This window comes from Nilaparvata lugens, chromosome 2, assembly GCF_014356525.2.
Source record: "Nilaparvata lugens isolate BPH chromosome 2, ASM1435652v1, whole genome shotgun sequence".
NCBI classification, from domain to species: Eukaryota; Metazoa; Arthropoda; class Insecta; order Hemiptera; family Delphacidae; genus Nilaparvata; species Nilaparvata lugens.
Window position 1 is genome coordinate 67,699,678 of NC_052505.1, and position 21,288 is coordinate 67,720,965.

At 33.8% G+C, this 21,288-nt stretch overlaps 2 protein-coding genes across 3 annotated transcripts in view; one reads left to right on the top strand and one right to left on the bottom strand.

Moving 5' to 3' along the window:
• The first annotated feature begins 941 nt into the window (after nt 1–941).
• On the top strand, nt 942–13,033 carry LOC111062076 (MIP18 family protein galla-1). The gene is made up of 4 exons (XM_039422539.1): nt 942–1,336; nt 5,570–5,649; nt 8,235–8,421; nt 12,095–13,033. Exons 1-4 carry the CDS (start codon nt 1,147–1,149, stop codon nt 12,193–12,195), a joined length of 558 nt encoding a protein of 185 aa, XP_039278473.1. The 5' UTR covers nt 942–1,146; the 3' UTR covers nt 12,196–13,033.
• Nucleotides 13,034–13,874: 841 nt separating this feature from the next.
• LOC111062077 (proclotting enzyme-like) overlaps nt 13,875–21,288 on the bottom strand; it is a 43,850-nt gene continuing 36,436 nt past the window's right edge. For both annotated transcript variants that reach the window (XM_039422541.1, XM_039422542.1), the window contains 4 exons: nt 19,081–19,216; nt 18,305–18,443; nt 16,771–16,916; nt 13,875–15,057 (listed from right to left, as the gene is read on the bottom strand). In XM_039422541.1, coding sequence (XP_039278475.1) covers nt 14,905–15,057; nt 16,771–16,916; nt 18,305–18,443; nt 19,081–19,216 — 574 coding nt within the window. In that variant the 3' untranslated portion in view covers nt 13,875–14,904. The remainder of the gene's footprint in view (nt 15,058–16,770; nt 16,917–18,304; nt 18,444–19,080; nt 19,217–21,288) is intronic.

A 21,288-nucleotide genomic window follows, 5' to 3' on the forward strand; every position in this document is an offset into this window, starting at 1 on the left:
GATTCAGAGTAACGGCCAGTAACGGTCACAGCTATCACATAGTTATTCAAAAGTATTCTTTTAGTATCTATAGTGAGGTCCACGTTATAATGGCAGCGTGTGATTTGCAATGGTGTTGCTATCCTTGTGTATCATTCAACAAAGCAGATGGCGCTATCTCTTTCAAGCATTGCAAGGTTGCCACATCGATTATCAACAATGTGGAAGTTCAACTAATTGACAAAATAGGGTTAAGGGTTAGGTTTTATCTAGGTTATACAGTATTTAATAATGTTTCATAAGGATAGGTTAGGTTTTTGCTTTGAAATTGCAATATGCTAGAAGGGGCTGGGGTCCAGATAGAGTTATGTTTTTTGTTGTTTCAAAGGTGAAAAGATAGGCTAGGGGGGTTAGGAGTTTGCTTTGAAATTCAAAGTATTGAATGTGAAAGGGTTAGGGGTTAGGTTTTCTAAGTTATATTTGATAATGTTTCATAAGGCTGGGTTAGGTTTTTGCTTTAAAATTTAATATGCTAGAAAGGATTATGGTTTTTGATATTTCAAAGGTGAAAAGATAGGTTAGGGGGTTAGGATTTTGCTTTGAAATTGTAAAATTCTGGAAGGGATTACAGGTTTTTACCAAGATTTATGTTTATCAGTCTAATGTTTTGAATATAAAAGGGGAGGTTTGGGGGTAAGGTTTTCGCTTTGAAATGACAATAATGTGACTTAGTTGTAGTGTTTTTCAACATTAGTTGAATAACAACCGTTATATTCTATTAATTATATTATTGAAGAGTACTCCAGTTACGGTGCTCGGTAACCATCATCACAAAAAAACGTTACATTCAAAGAACTGACTGAATGGAACAGGAAAAAACCGTTACTAACGCATGCGCGATACGGTGCTGTCTAAGATCGAGAGTGGTTTCTGCATTCTCTCTCTCCCGTGGACATGCTTTTGTAATTTAATGTTTTTTGAGTTGGTATTACCTCACCTGGTAAATTGGAAAAATTGTCCATCAGTCTTCAGTCATCGTATTACAGTATTTCTGCTCAAAATTTAATAATGTTTGATTAATCAAACATTAGTTTTTTTAGAATAAAGTGAATTTCAGGTGATAGTGTCTTTATTTTTAATTGTGTAGCTAAATAATTTCTACGTAACATGTTGGCTCTTCTACTCAACAAAACAAAAACATTTGTTGGCATGAATGAGGTTATGGTTCATGGTGAGCTTGTTGATAATGTAAATAGAGCTCTACAACGACCTTCAAGATTTTTGAATCAAGAAATGGATGATTTGGATGAGGAAACAATTTCTAAACGGAAACAAGATTTAAAAGATCAAGTTTATGGTAAGAGTCTCCATGCCCTTGTATGATAATTAATTTGTTTCATAAATGAAATTATGAATTTTTGTTGACAATCATGAAATTGGTTCACTTCAGTAGAGTAGCCTTACCTTGGGCTAGCTCTTCTGTCAAATAAACCCACCTCCCCTCCACACATTAACCCTACAGAGACACACTTAGGCTACTTTATGCTAACACAGTAGACACACTGGGGTGTTGAACAACCCAATTAAATTTTGCATTTTTCTTTGAAAAATATGAAAAAACAAGTACTTAGACCATACTTTATCATTTCTTATTCATTTTTGTTCCAAATGCATACATAAATAAAAAGTAGAGCACTGCTTATCAATATTTATAATAATTTTAGAAGTACGTATGTTCCGCCTAAATATTGGAGCTCCTAATCCGGTATGAACGGATGGCTTGATCATTGCCAATGACAACTTCATTAAAAACTCACGTCTCTTCATTTTATTGCTTTGAATCTCAAGTTGTAGAGAATCAGCATTTATTCCAATCTGATCCATCGTCCCATACCACATTGTTGGTGACAATACAAGTATATCTAGTTGTAATAAAAGTGTTTGATAAAAGTCCTACGTAAAAGACACTCTGGGGTGTTTGTCACCCCAAACGAAGAACAAGATGAGCTGGTGACCTTGTAGAATACTATTACTTACTGGAAGTGGTGGAGAGTAGTTGACAATACTACAAACCTAATTTAGACTGGCCATAAATTCCCATCTGTTTGATATTGTCAACTGCAGAATAGAAAAAAAACACGGGTGTGAAACACCCCAGTGTGTATTTTTAGGGTTAATTTGAAAAGTCAAAAACCTTCATAGATTACTATTAAGTCTGTTAAGGCAGAAGTCTAGCCGGTGAGCTACCGCTGTTTTATATTTTTAATCTATATTTAAAATTATAGAGAAGCAAAAATAGCCTAAAGAGCAAAATTCTCGCCGGTGAGCTCCCCTGCTATCTCAGTTATTGAAGATATTGACTCAATTTTTTTTTAATGTAAGAGGAGGAAAAAATAAAGCGCCCTAGCCTATTTTGATACAATTTAATTCAATTTTAATATCCAAAGTCTTGATCGTTAGCCAGGTGTTCCCGTTTAGATAGCTTTAAAGAAATAAAAAACTTTAATCAAAATGGCGTGTTATCACAGTCCCTCAAAGCTATCCCCAAGGAAATCACTGACTCTATAATAGCTTCCTTAAATCAGTTACATTGACAGTCTCTTCTTGAAAACAACAATAGGAAGATCCCTCATCGAGCCCGGCAGCAGGTTGAACATTTATAGGTTGTAACAATAATCTGCAGAAATGTCCAGTCAATTCCTTGCAGGCACCTCCTGAGAGCATCTACACTGTTGTCAGGCAGCCTTCTGCTGTAGAACTTATAATTAGCCACCCAGGCAGGACAGTCAGTACTCACCTTCACGTGCTGTTCCACATCAAGTACTGCACAATGATCAGCTAAATTGGGTCCACAATGATCACAGTATTTGCACTTGGGTTGTCATTGGTTGCTACTCCATCAAGGCAATTCAAGCCTCTTGTCGGTGCCAGTCCAGAACAAGTTGGAAATCCTCAAAACATTCTGTAGCTTACGAGATTTAACATTATCCTTGTTTAGGTGTACATTAAACTCTCCACCTATATGAATTCTGTTACCACATTAACATAATCAAGGCCCAATTCAAGCTGATGCATAATATTAGAAATAGCTGGTTCAAAACTAACCTTGAATAACGTCGACTTTCAATTATATCAATTCCAATTCTATCACTTGAAAAACTTTTGAATACCTACTATTATAGCCCAGTCAACGAAGTGTTATAGAGGGAAAAGTTTGGAAGACAATTTTTGACCACGCAGTTCTGTTTAGGGTAGTGAAGAGGTGAACATATCAAAAGTCCCCACCCCTACCCCCTGTGCTAAGTGGGTAGGGGTGGTTCAAAGGTAACATTTTCTAGTTTCTCGCATATAACTCGAAAATTATGCATTTTACAGACATGACTATTCTATAAGAAATAAAAGCTTACATAATTTCCTACAATATTGATCCAACAATTTCTTCTCTATCTCTTTCACTTTTCGAGATATCTATCGGCTCTAAAAGATGTGACATTTTTGAAAAAACACATTTTTCTCTAATTTTTTGCTCTTATAACTTTTTGAATATCAATGGGAAAAATCCATGCTGATCATGAGCTTATGAAGCATCAAATTCTCTTCAATTTGATGTATATTTCTTATAGAATAGTCATGTCTGTAAAATGCATAATTTTCGAGTTATATGCGAGAAACTAGAAAATGGTACCTTTGAAGGGTAGGGGTGGGGACTTTTGATATGTTCACCTCCTCACTAGGTACCCTAAACAGAACTGAGGGGTCAAAAATTGTCTTCCAAACTTTTCACTCTATACCCTTTTTTGAGCATTCATTGCCTGGACTATTATTAATACATTGAAACTCTATAATATTCATACAATATTTTAAATCCTATGATTTCATGATTACATTAATTTCTCTTTGCTATAGGTAATATATATTATGATTTAGAAGATTGAAGTTACAATCATTGCAATAATCTGATACAACCATAACCATCTTGACCTTACGCAGTACCGTATATATTGCACATGCGCATCATTGAAAGTAAACGTTCTTTGTGATCACAGACACTATTCACTGTGATTGGACATTTTGAATAATATCAACATATTGTCATTTAATAGCAAATACCTAACCTCTTTACCTTTCCTTTCATGTTGTAAGAATTTACATAAAAATATAAACATAAACTATTGTCATTTAAAAAAAAGCAAAAGCCTAACCTTTCCTTTTACTGATGTGTGAGTTGAATCTTGCTGCATTAATAATACGTTTGTTACGTTTTGATTACCAACTATATAATCATGCCATTTCTAAACTAAAATTAATCATTTGATCATTTAAACTGCAATTGAATGAACATATTTTGCATTATTTCATTAAAATTGTTTCTGCAAATAAGGATAGTTTTGAAACAGCGATTTCTAATGATTAAATTGAAAGATGTTGTATCGAAATAGGCTAGTGCGCTTTATTTTTTCCTCTTCTCTTATTTTGAAAAATTGAGTCGATATCTTTGATAATAACTGAGATAACAGCAGTAGCTCACCGGCTAGACTTCAAACCCAGTCATTTATTTTAAAATTACTTTTCAAAAGTCAAAAACTTCATAACTTATCAGGAAATTTATGATAATTCGAATTTTTGCCAAAAAAAAATAGACCTATGAAAGCTAACAAACGTTTAAAAGCAACATCGTCTACCGCTCAGAAAGAGCTAGCTTTGCTTTGTTGCGCCTCATTGCAAACGCAAAATATGAGTTGAAACATTAAGCCTTTGCTGTTTTTACGAAGCTTTCTACTTTGAATAATAAATCTGCAGTTATATTTATTTCTTATAACTAGCCTAGTTGGGCTTCCCAGCTAGCTAGGCTAGCTTTGAGAAAACACCACTGATATAATACACCACTGTTTACTTAATATACTGTATTGCAATATTTTGATTATGTTCAAGCCTTACTAATTATCCTGAGCGGGCACAAGAGATACTTTTCCTATGCATCTAAAAGGTTTTCTCAGTCAACTAACAGCTTACTGTTTACCACGTTAGTGAATATTTCATTTAAACCCATCCTAACTCGTTTCTCCGACCTTTCTCTGAGCACAACTTTAGGATGAGAGTGATATCTTACCTGGAAATCCAAATGAGAGGAGCTAATCTGAAATTTTCAAGATGTAAAGCATCTAGTACCATTAATATAAATGATTTAGGTTCAAATTGCTTTTGAACGACTTTACATGTATCGTAGTCAAGGTGCAGTACTCTTTGCAGATGATACCACCTTGATTTCCAGAGGTACCAATATCTAACAGAGCTACCCTCTAATGAGGGTGAAACTAGCATCTTATTGAAATATAAAAAATTGTCGATATATTAAGGAACGATTCCTTAGAGACGACTCGAACCGCGCGGTAGTCAATACCTCCAGTTCATCTATCCCTACCGCCATAACGTTTATAAGTTACAACATAAAAATCCAACGAATCATCGAATCTAATGAATTTGTAAATTATGTGCTCAAGCCGCTGCGGTTCTGATATTCCAAATTTAATTTTAAAACTAATCTGTATATAATTCCTAATAGTTACTCTTATGGTCATTTTTTGTACAGATTGCATTCGTACTATCAAAGATCCAGAAAAGCCAGCCACTCTGGAAGACTTGGAAGTTGTCTACGAAGATGGAGTACAGGTAAGGTTAAATTAACAAGAACTTGTAATAAATTAAGCCGGTGCCACACCTGTCACAGAACATTCTGATCCTATTTATGTCCAATGTTTTTGTGGGATTGAGGGATGGTTTAAGAACAGATCAACTTGACTAACTCGTGTGGCATGTACCATTCCAGGCCGTTGCTATCCGGATAGGATCGGAACGATGCATGATACGTGTGTCCCCGACTTAACTTGTACTTCTTTTGATATCAACCGAAGTGTATATTTGGATCCAACATCAAACTGATTATGGATGACGCTGACCTTTACACAAGACAATTTGGCGACCCCTCCCTCAGTGGAAGGACTTACAAAAAGGCCAGGAGTGGAACTCGCGTAGGTCACGAGTTTGCTGGTGGAGAGACCAAACCTCACCACTGCTCAAAGAAGGGCGGCCATTCAGGCAAAACTTCTTGGGAGAGGTGAGGCTTTTGACCCTGCAGAGTTTAGGAGGTCAAATTGAAAGAGCAAAGAGACCAGAGATGGGTAAAATTCCAGGCACAAATGCAGGTTAAGAGGCTGAGTCGAGGGTGGCCAGGCGCCCTATAGGCAATTTGGCGACCCCTTCCTCAGCGGAAGGACCTACAAAGAAGGCCAGGAGTGGAATTCACGTAGGTCACGAGGACCAATCAGTCTGAAGAGACTGCCAAGCATATCACACTGGATTGTGAGAGACTAGGGGCAAGGAGAAGGGCTCTGTTTGGCTGCAAGCAACCAGGTGATGAATAAGATGATACAACCAATGAATAAGATTATATAGGTATATAAGTATAGAAAAAACTCCTGGATCATGTAAAGGACACAGGTATTGCTTTGCCCAACTAACATAAATGGGGCATAAGTTCCGGTTGACGTGTGGGGCTCTTTGAACCTTTGAATCCTTGAATCCGTCCTTTGAGAAAGTTGGAAAGTATAGGTTTTCGTGGCACAGTTTTGAAATTTTTTGAGAATTATTTTATAGACAGATCACAAATTCTAACTATAGATGGAAAAACAAATAAATTAACTTTAACTGAATTCGGCCTTCCACAGGGAACGGTTCTGTCACCAATTCTACTTCTCCTATATATCAATGACCTATTGAGACTTGATATAGCTGGTTGTCATTCGATCTCTTTTGCTGATGACACGGCATTGGTCTTTACTGGTTCAAGTTGGGATGAAGCGAAGCGCTTGGCAGAGTCTGGTCTCACACTTGTTAAAGCATGAATAAGAGTAAACAAGAGTAAGAGCTTGACCAACACATTCTTACGCTGAATGTCAATAAGAGTGTTTATATGGTATTCTTGCCAGCAGTGAGCTCTCTCCCCAGAGATATTCTTAATACTGGTATCAGAATACACTCTTATTCAGCATATGCCCAGTCCATATTGCAATATGGTATTAGGGTATTGGACATCCATTTTAATAAAATCTTCGTAATTCAAAGAATGCTGCACTTGGAAGACCAAGACGATAGCCCAGCAATAGCCTTTTGCAGAGTTTTTTCAATATCTTCCAAATTTCAACAGTGAGACAACTTTACGTGAAAAATTTAATTCTAGCCGTTCATAAGCATAAAAATCTCTTTGAAACTAACATTCCGTTATATAATTTCCGTTCATTATCTCATTACCGCATTCCTAGAACAAATTTAACAGTATGTCACAGACAGTTCTTTTATTTATTCTATTTCACAATCACAATATCAAATTAATGATTGGGAGAGAATCAACAGGATAAACCCAAAACTGTTTCTCTCCCAATTTTGATAAAAATAGACCAAATGAGGTTATGAAAACACTTTTATAAAAATCACAAAAAAATTCATATACATGAGTAATAAACTGGAAAATATTTTGCCGGGCCTATTGATTTCAGATAGATTTAATAAATCAGTTATTAAAAATATAGAGAGATAGATTAGAAATAACAATGTTTTTCGCCTCATGTACAGTTAGAATCTACTGTATTAAAACAAATTTTTTCTTTGATATTATTTTCACTAAGTTACATCTTTTCAGATATTATATTACTACGATGATTATTATTATTTATCTATTTATTTATTATTACTACTATTTAAATAAAATCATCTTTTATGTTTATGTTGAATTAAATGACATCTTTTGGTACTCGTTGCTAGCACACAAACTTAGGTTTTGCTGGCAACGCCAATTAAAAATTTAAGTTTAAATTCTATTTTTGATCTGTATAAGTATGAAGTATTTGTTTTCATTTATTATTGCTATTTTTATGATTGGCAAATAAATTATTTTGATTTGAAACATAACACATATGACAAGCGATGTGCGCGCTACAGACTCTTGCAACAGACTGACTTGAAAAAACGACTAAACTGATAGCTAGTAATATAGTAATAACAATGCAGTGCTACATCAGCTTTATATAGGAGGTTACCAAATTAACTATAGACTGTTCGGTATAAGGTTTGAGATGTAAATTTGATTTTTCACTCACATAAACTACCATTGCCTTATTATATTATCGATATTTCTCTCAACTTGAACAGAGTTAGATCTGATACAGAAAGATATATGTATTGTTTGGTTGGTATTGCAGGTGAAATCGCTTGGTGGCGCAAACTCGGCGAGCGTGATTCACGTCGAGTTCAACCCGACTGTGCCGCACTGCAGTTTGGCCACGCTCATTGGCCTCTGCATGAGAATCAAGTTGCAGAGAACATTGCTTCAGGCAATCAAGGTTGACATTACTATCAAAAAGGGTGCTCATGATACAGAAGATGAAAGTGAGTAATCATTTTAATGTGAATCTTGTATAGAGAATTTTGACGATTTACAATTCTTTGAATTGTGTATGTTGCATGTTGTTGAGCTTGTAGAACAAGTAAGAACTCTAGAAATACAAACTCTAGTAAGAATATTGAGATTCACTTAGAATGTCAGCATTCCTGCAAATTAGGGATGGTCTTACTTTTTTGCAGAGTTCAGGAAAAATTGATGAAATTTCTCTTTGCTTCCAAATAACTCGAAAATACCCCTTCATGTAGCTAAATTTAAATCGTTTTCTCGAGGGCGTATCCCTCTTCTAAAAACCCCTATTAGACATGAATGAATAAATGAATTTATTTCCTCCTCAAATTACATAACATATTATTAGAAATTGAATAGTATTTTGGAAATTTGACCGATCACGTTTCCAGTAGTGTGATCAGATAGCTGATAGACGAAACAATTAACAAGGGAAAAACATGATGAAATATAATAAATAATAGAAAGAAAAAAATGGTATAAGTAAGGATTAAAAGATGTGAGTCTAGTCTAAGGTTTTGAATTCAATTACCAAAACATTACAAAAACTACTGCCTGTAGAGCATGATAAGAAAAACAGAAACACCTTAAAACAAAACATGTGTATGCTTTGTAAATAATACGAATAATACCATTAACAAAAATATTGACAACAATACGATTCAATTAAACATGATCCAATTATCAAAATGAATATTGTTATCCGAATAGTGCCGCTGAACAATACCTGCTCAACAAGCACCGTTATCTAACAACATCTCTAACCATCCATATATCGTTTATTGTAAATAACCAGCTCTTTATCCTGTAACAAAAAATGATACAGGAATCGCACCTTCTGAATTCAATTGGCAATTTGTTGTAAATATTAGGTCCTAAGTACATGAATGAATGTCTAAAAATCGCCCTGTTTACTTGTAGAGTCTAGACCCCTCGGATCATAATTTGATTACTTCATCAATGTCTTCAATTGTAAATAAATAAATTGATTTATCTATTTCAATTTATGGTCGTAAATGTATGCCTAGTGTTTTGAGAAATGGTCATGAAACTGTTTTTGAAATTTAATCTTACCTTGATAATGAAATCTAGTGAAAATTAATTTCATGGTATGGATTGAGTAATTTTAATTTTTAAATGAAGTATCAATTTAACATGTTATTCATATTTATTATTGCTTTCTGATGACTTAAATTTAAGCATTTCCTCTGAATCGATGTGATATGATTGTGTAGCCTGATGGTGATAATATTGAAAATAAATTAAGCTAATTGCTTTTTGTGTTTTTTTTGGGAAAGTGTAGGATTGGAACCTTTTCAATCAGACTCTTGTGTTCATGTAGTTGAATTTTCTGTGAGAATTTTTATCGTGAGAAATCAATTTTTCTGTTGAAAAATAATTTTCCCAAAAGATTAGCAGAAGATTTTGCTAACTCGCGTCCGGGAAGTCAGTCAGTTTTTAATTTTATGCAGGTTTGAGGTATTCTCATGGAGCGGTATTCCCGTTAGCAATGGGAAATACACTGGTATTTCCCTCTTCCCGTGGAATTATGCTCTTTCTCCACGTGGACCGTCATCTTGTTGTTGGAAGGGGAACATAATTCGCGTTACAACTCCAGTTCCAATGAGGCCGTGGGTGGAATCACATCAAAATCCAGAGGTAGCCTCGACGGCTCAAAATTAATGTGTTTGTTGTATTTGTTAATATTTATTTTCTTCCCGCCGTGAGTTATGTTGAAGTAGTCTATGAATTATTTAAGTGAATGTGCGAATGTTTGTTGAAGATTAATATTAGCGAGTCAACAATATAGTGAAAATTCCAATAGTGTTGGAATTATAATTTGAAAAATGGTGAGTGCCTTTATATTTTCTAGTTCATGCTAAAAACCCTTGTATGATCGAGTCCCTAGCATTATGAATTTGCAATAGTAAAATGAGTTGAGTCCACGCTACCTTCGTAAATAGTTGAGTATGAGATCAGTTAGCAAAATCTTACAGGCTGCTTTCTTGACTTATAGAATGTGCAATAAAATGTTTTCGATTATTTGTTGTTAAAATTTTGAGTAGATTAGTTTATTCAATGAAATTTGAAAGTTAGATAGAAAGCAAAATTTTGTTGTATATCAAGTCCCATAACTCGCCCGTTATTATTTTAGAGATTTTCTAACGGCCCATCTGGGGCGGTTGCAATTGATTGATAGTGATAATACATCTGAAAAAATGATCTGACATAACGTGATATTAACATCAGAATAGCATGTGATGCAGCTACATCAACACCCATTGTAGCACTAGAGGGTCAAACTCAAATTGAGCTACTAGAATCTCGTAGAAACATGGCTGTAATGAAGTTCTTTGAGAGGTCCCATAGGATTGGATATGAATTTCGGGACAACAATAGAGCTGCAAATTCTCATCTCAAGACTCAATGCACACCTCTTGCCGATGCAATTTGCCTGCTAGAAAAATACAACATTGATATAGGAGAAAGAGAACCTTTCCAGAGACCCAACAAAGTTCAAGAGACACCTGATTTCAAGGTTAACCTGCTCCTTCTTGGAATCACAGAGCAGAAGTTGGATGCCCACCCCTTGTTGTTAAAAGCTGCTGCTCTACAGATGCTTGAGACAAATTATCCTGAGTCAAGCTGGGCTTGCATATACACTGATGGCTCAGCAATGAGTGTTAAGTGCGGTGCTGGCTACCATAACTCTTTCCAGTACGGTTCATTCCCCGTTGGTCATATGTGTACTAATTTTGTTGGTGAGATCGTTGCCATAAGATAGTGAAGCAGCAGATATGCTGCTGAGTAGGAATGAAGTAAATAATATTGATTTCCTATCTGAATCTTCATCAGCCCTACAAGTTATAAGCTCACCATTAATTACAGCAGGACAACAAACTTGTCATAGAATGCCAGCAACGTCTTCTAAGTTTGCAGTCCAAGGGAGATGTTCATTTGCAGTGGGTGCCTGGGCACTGTGATATACAGGGAAATGAGAAGGCTGATAGACTGGCTAAAGCGGGCTGCTCAATGCCAAAGAAAGGCTACCAGTCAGTTTCTCCACAATCTCCAGTCGCATTAAATCTTCATCAAAGGAAAAGTAAAATCATACTGGGAGGCTGCAGCTACTGGCAAAAGATGGGAATTAATCACAACGAATGCAATATCTCATACTTTGCCAAGGAGTATAGCTGTTGCTACCTTCAGGATGAAAACCTGACAACTATCTCCAGAGCCATCTTGAGAGGACACAGGATAGGACTTGAAAACTCACCAATCTGCCCTTTGTGCATCGGTGATGAGGGAACAGCCGACCGTCTGGCTAGGTGTTGTGCTCTGGAAGGAGAAAGCAACACTATGGAAGAAAAAGCAAGGCTCTACTGGAAGGCAAGGCGTCTAATGGCTGAACAGTCAAGGACGGGCGTTATATAGAAGAAGATGATTTGTTACAGTCAATAAACAAGTAAAACGATGGATAATCGATCTGAAAATAATTAATATAGGATTTTTAGTCAACAAACAGGTGAAATGATAGGATACATGATATGAGACCCCTAAATAGGAGATACAGGATCTGAGGGTGTTTTGCATTAATTCACATTGAAAATAATATAAATGTGACTAATAATGTGATATGATATGTTACAGTAAACAAGCAAGTCAATGATAAGGAACGAGTGGCAGCCGCGATGGAAAATCCAAATCTCAGAGAAATGGTCGAGAACTGCATTAAAGAATGCGACGATTGAAACAAGCTCAAACGTTTGACTGATATTGTTAAGTATTATAATGTAAGATTATTTTCAACGTAATAGCATAATGTTTTCAACTGTTGATATTAACATGTAATTCAAAACTTGCTGTGCAACAGAAATATGTGAAAAATTTGTATTTGGTTTTGTTTAGGTTGAATAGTTGCCTTAGCAATGCCTTACTTGGGTATTCTATGTGCGAGATAATGTACGAAAAATCATCTCTGAAGGCTCCAATAATGAATAAAAAAGTCTAAAGTCTATTGAAAAAAAACTGTAATTCTAAAAAAAACAATGAGTTGAGCGAATGCCATTTTTAAATGCTATTATTATTGCTTCTATTTTTAGACTGTAAAATTAGAGTATAAATTGAGACCAATCGATCTAGACTCAATCAATCTGATAGTCTTCTACTGTCCTTGACAAAAGTTATAAGAATAACTGTCCACAAAATTCAATTTTGATACTAAATGCAGTCTGATTCCTTGATTTCTGTACAAACAATTTTATTCGTCCCTTACTAGTAAGTAGCTGATTATATGATGTATACATTTTAATTATAATAAACACTTGAAATATACCGGAATCTGTTGGAACTCTTGATTTTTAAATCTTGAATTTTTATTTTTGAAGAGTTGAATATTTTATTATTTGCAACAAGTGCAAAACTTGAAGTTTTTTTTAAATTTGTAATTCCTTATAGAAGTCATTGTAATTATTACTGTATATAATTAAACCAACAATTGAGTATTTTATATGTCAATTACATAAATATTTTAATGTTAACTTGTTGAAATTTATATATTTTATAAATAAAACGTTATTTTTCTATAAACCATTTTCTATTATATTATTTTAATTCCATGACTGATGAATGTCTTGCATTGTTTTCCACGATAGTCTCCGCAATATTGCAATCTTGTATGAACTACTGTTTATTTATTTATTTATACGTGGATACAATAACAAATCATATAAATATGATTGGGAAGGAACAACAGGCTTGGCCCAAAACTATTCCATTCCCAAATTTTGATTACATGTCCAAAAAATAGGTTATGTTTGTTCTGTAAGAAGTTCAAGGTCAACTTTCGTCCAAAAATAAATATGAGATGCAAATTTTAAATTTAGAAATATTCTTTTCCTCTCTTTGAATAATTTTCAAAGAACATCCAAGGTGAAAAAATGTTTTTTTTAGAAATAGTACAGATTATATAGTTTTTATAGTAAAATCTATATTCACTGAATATATCTAATATGCAGTAATAATAATAGCCTATTGTATACCAATATTCGAATATTAATATACTTCTTATTCAGTGATTAGCAGTTCGATGTAGGCCTACCAAGTCCCCTACACATTTTTATAATCTTACCCAATTAGATTACCAAGACTTGTAGAAACCACAAAATTACATAATGAAAGTTAGGAGACGTCAACATGGTTTCTTGAACAAACCATAATTATTATTATCAATTAATTTTACCCTTTCATCTGGACTATTCATACTGCTACTCTTCTTTCGACAAAATTACTCTACACCTCATTTCTCAAAATTAATCTTATCACCGCAACTTCATTTTTACTATCGCTGACCCTTAAATGAAATTGAATTGAAAAATGAATCTGATTTTCAAGTAAATTTGAAAAATAGGATAAAGAATGAAGTCATTCGAATAAGTTAATACATTTATTATCAATACAAACATTCTATTCCACTATCATTCCTTAAATTTACAAACATTTATCACATTGAATTGAACTCTAAGATTGTTCTGCTTCAATTCCTTTTCTACATTAAATTTACAGTACTTGATTGTTTGCTTCAATTGAAATAGTATGAATCATAGGGTATCTATCGTAACATTTAGTATACCATAGTAGTTCAATGTGTTGTTACTCAGGCTGCACTGTCTGGCAAACTTAGCCTACTGCTCTTACTTGAAATCTTTAATAAATATAAATTATATGGCTCAAATAAATTCAATGAGGTAATAAGTTACTACAATAAAATTAATTATGTCTGTAAAAATTGAAGCCTTCTCTATTCACTGTTGTACCAACGAGAATTAACTACTCCGATATATCAGTACGTTTCAGTTCTATCTGATTCTTAGTGATTCGAGTTTAATCAATCCAAGCAATTTTATTATAACATAAAATGTTAGTAAACATATTATGCTATATTTCAAATATGCTAAGATATGTTTTTGAAACTTCTATTTGAAAATATTATCGTGCGATTCAATTTTAACCGCAAATAATGTTTTCATTATTGGTTTGTGGCTTGAATTGTTGTTTTTTCCATATATCTAACTAGCTTTCATATTTTTGGGGAAAAGTTATTCATAAATCAACAATTCAATGTTTTTGCAAGAATATTTCCGAAATGACACTTGACAAGGAATCGATCTATATCGAATATAACTTGATCTATATCATTGATAGTATCGCAAAGTGATACTTCTTATATTGGAGGAAGTTTTTAATTTCATACTTTCATTGTTCTCATTTATCATTTCCGGACATGCCATTTAGTTTATCAAACTCCTATTTGTATATTGCTTGATAAGAGTTTGATTAAGTACTTGAGTAATTTAAGTAATATAACGCTTTCCTCAATTTTTTCCTTTGATGCTCTTGAAACACCCGTCCCATTTCAATTCCACTGTATTTGAAACCTGGATGTTTGGTTCATTAATCCATTACTTGAGATTCTTATTTATCCAGCTCTTGAAGGACGTTACTCTGGTGTAGACTCCTGGATATTGGCCTTTTCCGCATCCTATTCCCCAGCTCACAATACCAACCTGCATCCATTTGCCAGAATTAACCATCAGAGGCCCACCGCTGTCCCCCTGTCAGCATACAACATTAATGCATTTATTGTCACATTCATCATTCGCTTTATAAGCTAATACTTCAAGTCATTTCATAACTAGAACAAAAATTAAGGTTATAATTAGCCTAGAACAATTGAACCAGAGCTGATTAAGGCTAGTTCGTAAATAGAATAGAAAACCTCCTCTATTTCGTTATGTCAATTATTTTAACCGATCACATCGATGAAAACAGTCTAATCAAAGATACGATAATTAAACAAGCAAAACAAAAGATAATCAACTAAAGTAGGTCAATAAAAAATTAAAAGTACAATGGGAAAATGGAAAAGAAATAACAGGAAAAATGAGGATGCAATCTGAAAAAGACGCTATTTTTGTATTGATATTCGCTCGTATTCTACTTTCAGTAGGCCTATTTAAAAATCACTTTAGCATTACATATACATGTCTAGAATAAAATTAGGTTAGTAGCTTCAATTTGAATATTCATTACATGATTCAGACATTTAGGCTCAACTCACACTTATGCAACTCCTGTCCATCCGCAACGCAGCATGTGTTTTCAAATTGTGACACTCAGACCAGTCGATTCTAGTCTATGCAAGCTCACGAGTGTGAGAGTGAGTCAAGCGGTGACTCGACGTGTTGTTCGAGAAGCGACTTGAGTTGCATAGTCCCATGTATTTTTGATGAAGTGAGGTTAGAATTCGAACTTTGAAGTTTCATTTTCATGGTTAAAGCACAGATTAGAAACAGTTTATTTCTTGTTTTATCATTCTAGGTAAGACAATGATAAGAATTAGATAGGACAGTATATTCATGATAATTACAATAAAATTTGAGGTGAATTGAGGTTAGAAATGGAGTAGCATGGAACTGAAATAGTGACAATGAGCAAGAATATCCTAAGGTCGAGAGACTGGGATATCCTCTACTGGAGTCTTGAGTCGAGGTAGTGTGAGTTGAGCCTTAGACGTATTTTTTCATAAAGGATGGCATAATCCATTTACCCACAGCCTAGCTAAACCCACCTTTTGTGAGACTGTCTATTCCTGAGTTGAGAGGCCAGCCATGTAGGGGACTAGATGCATACCCATTAAACTGCATTTAGAGTTAGACTATACTTTTATTACCAGTATTATTACACCTTTGAAAATAGTTGAAGGTGTTGAAGTGATGTTTTTTATACTATATGAACTCCTCCATATTTCTCCTTTGTTTCTTTTTCTGGAGTTTTTTTTCAAATTTATGACAAATGATTTTGTCATGTTTGATTTCCTTAATCATCGAGAATGATAACCGTTGAATATTTATAGCAATTTGTTTGGTCATATTTGATTTCATTCCCTTAATCGCCCTTAATATTATAAATATAACTTATTCTCATTTAACTTTAAGCCAGTTACCTCATACCAAGTCCTGGCAGCAGATAAAGCATTGTCAAGTTTAATTTCAACTCTTTCTACCCGTGGATCTGAAGCAGCAATTGCTGTATTATCAGCATGCAGTACACAAAATAGTGCAATCAAACTCAACATTGGAATTAGTTATATTGATATAATGGCTGATGAACTAGTCAAGTATAACTTCTCAGTAAATTATAAGAGAATAAAATATGTTACTCTCCTGAGTATTAAGAATTTGTAGATTATTTTTCCTTAATAGGTTGATCCATGATGTTTTCCATGAAGGTAAACTAAATTTAAGTTATTGAATAGAAATACTGACACTGCATGAATCCTTGGCAGCTCTGCCGGCACAAAGGAAGGAGTCGATGATGCCTCCCGGTGCTGCGGCGCCGTATTTCGCTTTGCACTCCTCATTCCTCCAGATCGGAATGTTCACTTCCTGTAGAACACTTGGTTGTGATCCACCTGCAAATCAAACATATTCATTCTCCTTCTATAATCTCATATTATAGCTATTCCACTTGGTGTACAACTGAAGAGATTTCAACCTCAATTTTTGTTAAATAATGGGTTTTCTTCTATCATCTCATAGCTATTCCATTTGTGTGATACAACTGAAAGAGTTTCAACTCTGATTTATTTTTCAAATAATGATTCTCCTTCTATCATCTCATTTCTCATAGCTATTCTATTTGTGTGGTACAACTGAAGGGGTTTCAGCTTTGATTAGAATACATTCATTCATTCATTAGTAGTCAATATTAATTTATCAAAAATATATATTTTTTTTATCATTTCAGATACTACTGAAGAGTTTTTAACTTTGACTTGTTGAATAATATGAATATTTTGTTCCATTTTGAACTGCTATATCGAATTTTAACACTGTTGACAATGAATTCCATGTGATTCAAAAGGTTGCTTCAGTCAGTGATTAAATATTTAATTTTTTTCCACAATAAATTATATACGAAGTAGTCTGCAAGTCGTCAGTGTTAAAAATTGATTTAAACTATAATGAAGATTATGAATCATGAGGTATCCAATCTGATTAATTATAAAATCACTTGGCGGGTGATCCACCATGCTGTGGAATGGATCATTTGGGCATTTACAAGGCACTCTTAGATAAACGTCCTAACAAGTAGAAAAATAATTTGTCAGATATTGTTGTTTTATACTTTATGAGGCTATATTTCGATTTGATCATACTTTTCTTGCTCACCATACTATTATACTTTTTCATTTGTATTTGAAATACCGGATTCATTCTTTACTTACTGTAATACATTATGACAGTCTAAAGGTTATGATACTTACGTAACTTAAATGATAATTCGTACACAATTTTGAGTCCAAAAAATGTATCTACTACAATTTTGAATTTATTAGATTGATCAATTTCCAAATACGAATCCAAACAAAACTCTTCCTTTACAATTGCAAAAAAATATTGAAAATTTCACTCAAATCCACAAACCCATGTAAACATCAAAACATATGATCATAAATGTAGTAAATGTTGATGTTTTGATTTCATTTCAAGTTAATATTCTAAAATTTATTTTATTAGTTAATTTATTTATTAGTTAATATTTTATGCTCTTGCTCAATGCTCGTTTGGTCTAACCACCACCATGTTCACTTGTAGGTTGAAAGTATTTTTAAAACTCTCTGACAGATTATAATAGTAGTATTCAATGTTAATGAATTTAATAAAATGATGCTGCAACATTTTTTCTGTCAATCAACGAAGTAGAAGCAAACACAGATAGATAAATCTTCAATTAATTAAATTCTACTTATTTATTAACGTATTCAATATTTAGCGATAATTTTCTTATTGGTCTGACCTTCTCTCAAACTTCCCCATCCAATGACAGTGGCATCTTTGCCGTCATACCGCGCTGCACCCGACGGAAGGCAAATCGCTCTCACTGTTCTACTGAATGAAACTGGTGAGTCCAAGGTGAGAATGGCAATATCATTGTACTGCAAAAAATAATAATAATAATTATTATTATTATATTTTTGTTGTGTGAAGCCACAAATTCTGAGCGGTGCTCAAGTGGCATACAACATGTCATTTTTAGAATGGAGTCACATGAATGCTCTAAAACACTCCTCAATGGTATAAGGACAAGTCTCTACCAGTGTCCTAATTATATAATTAAATATATGATTGATGTATTACAAATTTGGAGGTTGAACTTTTCAAGTGATGAACGTCTAGCAACAAATTTTTATCAACTCAGAATTAAAATTGGCCAAAATAGATAATTTTAATTAAATTATTTTCGCCATTGTAACACTATTCAACATATATTTAAACATCATTTTCATAATTATGTATAACGTTATTACTTAAAATATAACCATTATTATTTCATATATTAACAGTCTCGTAAATATTTTGAATGTTCGCACTTATACTTTCTATTAATAACCTATTTACAAAACTTATGTAATTGAACTATATTTAATACTCAATAATTGATGATTATTCTGCTATAAATTATCTGATTATTAAAACAATCATACTTATCAATTATTGCTCTTGTAGTAACAACATGTAAACATTTTCTGTCTTTTAAAAAGTGACAAAATTATTTAATGTAAAACTTCTTACCAAAGTTCTTGAATCGAAGCCCTTATGTCTGACGACCCTTTTAACTTTTTTCTCGATGTGTTTAGTTTCTGTTGAGGTTTTTATGTTGTAATCAGCCAGCCGAACAGTGACTCGAGCAACGTCCCACGATGTCATGCTGCAATAGATTAATTATTGATAAGAATGCCATCTTCTATAGTCAATTGATTCAGAATTTAATTATGCCTATATATTTTCAAACATATTTCGAATAATTATGTAGAATGGATACTCCGATTACCGGTAGTCCAGTCAAGAAAAGGTTATAGAGGGAAAAGTTGAGAAGACAATTTTTGACCCCGCAGTTCTGTTTAGGGTAGTAAGGATGTAAACATATCAAAAGTCCCCACCCTACCCCCTGTGCTAAGGGGGTGGGGGTGGTTTAAAGGTACCATTTTTTGGTAAGATGAGTAGTAAGGAGGTAAACATATCAAAAGTCCCCACCCCTACCCCCTGTGCTAAGAAGTTGGGGGTGGTTTAAAGCTACAATTTTTTGGTTTCACGCATAAAACTCAAAAACTATAAATCCTAAGGACTTGACTGTTATATAACAAATTAAACCTTACATAATTTCCTACAATATTCATTCCACAACTTTTCTATATCTCCTCTAGTTTTCGAGAAATACGCCCTTGAAGGCGTGACATTTTTGAAAAAAGCACGTTTGCCACCAATTTTTTTCTATTTTTGCTCTTATAAATATTTAAAAATCGATGGGAAAAATCCATATTGAGCATGAGCTCAAAGAGCATTGAGTTTTCTTCAATTTGATATATAATTTCACACTTTTACGAATTTCCCTTCACCTTTTGCAGCAACTTTAGTGTTGAGTGTAAAATCTCCATTTTTGCAACAATAGACCAATTGACAAAGGAATTTAAAGTGAATGTTTTTAACAAAACTTTTGACTTTGGAGCTTTGTTGAGACTAGTTATGAGGAGAACATATCAAAAGTCCCCATTCCTAACTCATGTGCTAAGGGGATGAGGGTTGTTTAAAAGTTGCATTTCTTAGCGTTGTGCTTCACGCTCATATCTTGAGAACAATGCATTCAACCGACATATTCCCGAGATATTCTCTCTTGAAGGTGTGTAATTGTTAAAATAACAGAACTTTATCCAATGTTTTCCTCTTTCAGGGCTTATAACTCCAACAATGCATCATCAAAACTGATGCTTATCGTAGGTTTGTAGAGCATTGAATTCTCTTTGAAATGATGTATTACTTCACTATTCAAAGTTTTCCTCTCATTGTTATAGCAGCTTCAATGAAGGGAAGAAATTTTCATTGCTGCAACAAGTGTCAACTCAGCGGTTCCACATCTTCAACAGAGGGGATAAAGATGCGCACTTTTGCTATATTCACCTACTAGCTAGTCCAAATCAAGCTGCAATGTCAAAAATTGTGTCACAGACACCCCCTTTAAATGTCATTGTCAAACGATCAATTATTGTTGCAGCAATGAAAATGTCACCCCCTACATTGAAGCTTCTGTAACAATGAAAGGAAAACTTTGAATAGTGAACTAATACATCATTTCAAAGAGAATTTAATGCTTTAAAAACCTACAATAAGCATCAGTTCTTATGATGCATTGTTGGAGAGTTATAATCCTGAAAGAGCAAAACATTGGATGAAAACCTGTTATTTTAACAATTATACACCTTCAAGAGCGAATACCTCGGGAATAGTTGGGAATATCACAAAATTCCACTGAACAAAAAGTGTAGAGAATTTATCAAGCTTCATTTTTGAATAGTTATTTGAGTCAGAAGGTCGCATTGTTGTCAAGATATGAGCGTGGAAGCAAAACGCTGAAAAATGCAACTTTTAAACCACCCTCATCCCCTTAGCACTTGAGTTAGGAATGAAGACTTTTGATATGTTCTCCTCATAACTAGTCTCAACAAATCTTCAAAGTCAAAAATTTTGTTGAAAACATTCCCTTTAAATTCCTTTGTCAATTGCTCTATTGTTGCAAAAATGGAGATTTCACACTCAACAGTAAAATTGCTGCAAAAGGTAAAGGGAAATGCGTAAAAGTGTGAAATTATACATCAAATTCAAGAGAATTCAATGCTCTTTGAGCTAAATATGGATTTTCCCATCGATTTTTAGAAAGTTATAAGAGCAAAAATAGAAAAAAATTGGTGGCAAACGTGCTTTTTTTCAAAAATGTCACGCCTTCAA

What these genes read in the sequence shown, in the direction of transcription:
- LOC111062076 (XM_039422539.1), top strand. Translation starts at nt 1,147, where the DNA reads ATGTTGGCTCTTCTACTCAACAAAACAAAAACATTTGTTGGCATGAAT. An exon ending in TCTACGAAGATGGAGTACAG is followed by an intron (nt 5,650 to 8,234) that starts GTAAGGTTAAAT and finishes TTGGTATTGCAG; the next exon opens with GTGAAATCGCTTGGTGGCGC. An exon ending in TCATGATACAGAAGATGAAA is followed by an intron (nt 8,422 to 12,094) that starts GTGAGTAATCAT and finishes GATATGTTACAG; the next exon opens with TAAACAAGCAAGTCAATGAT.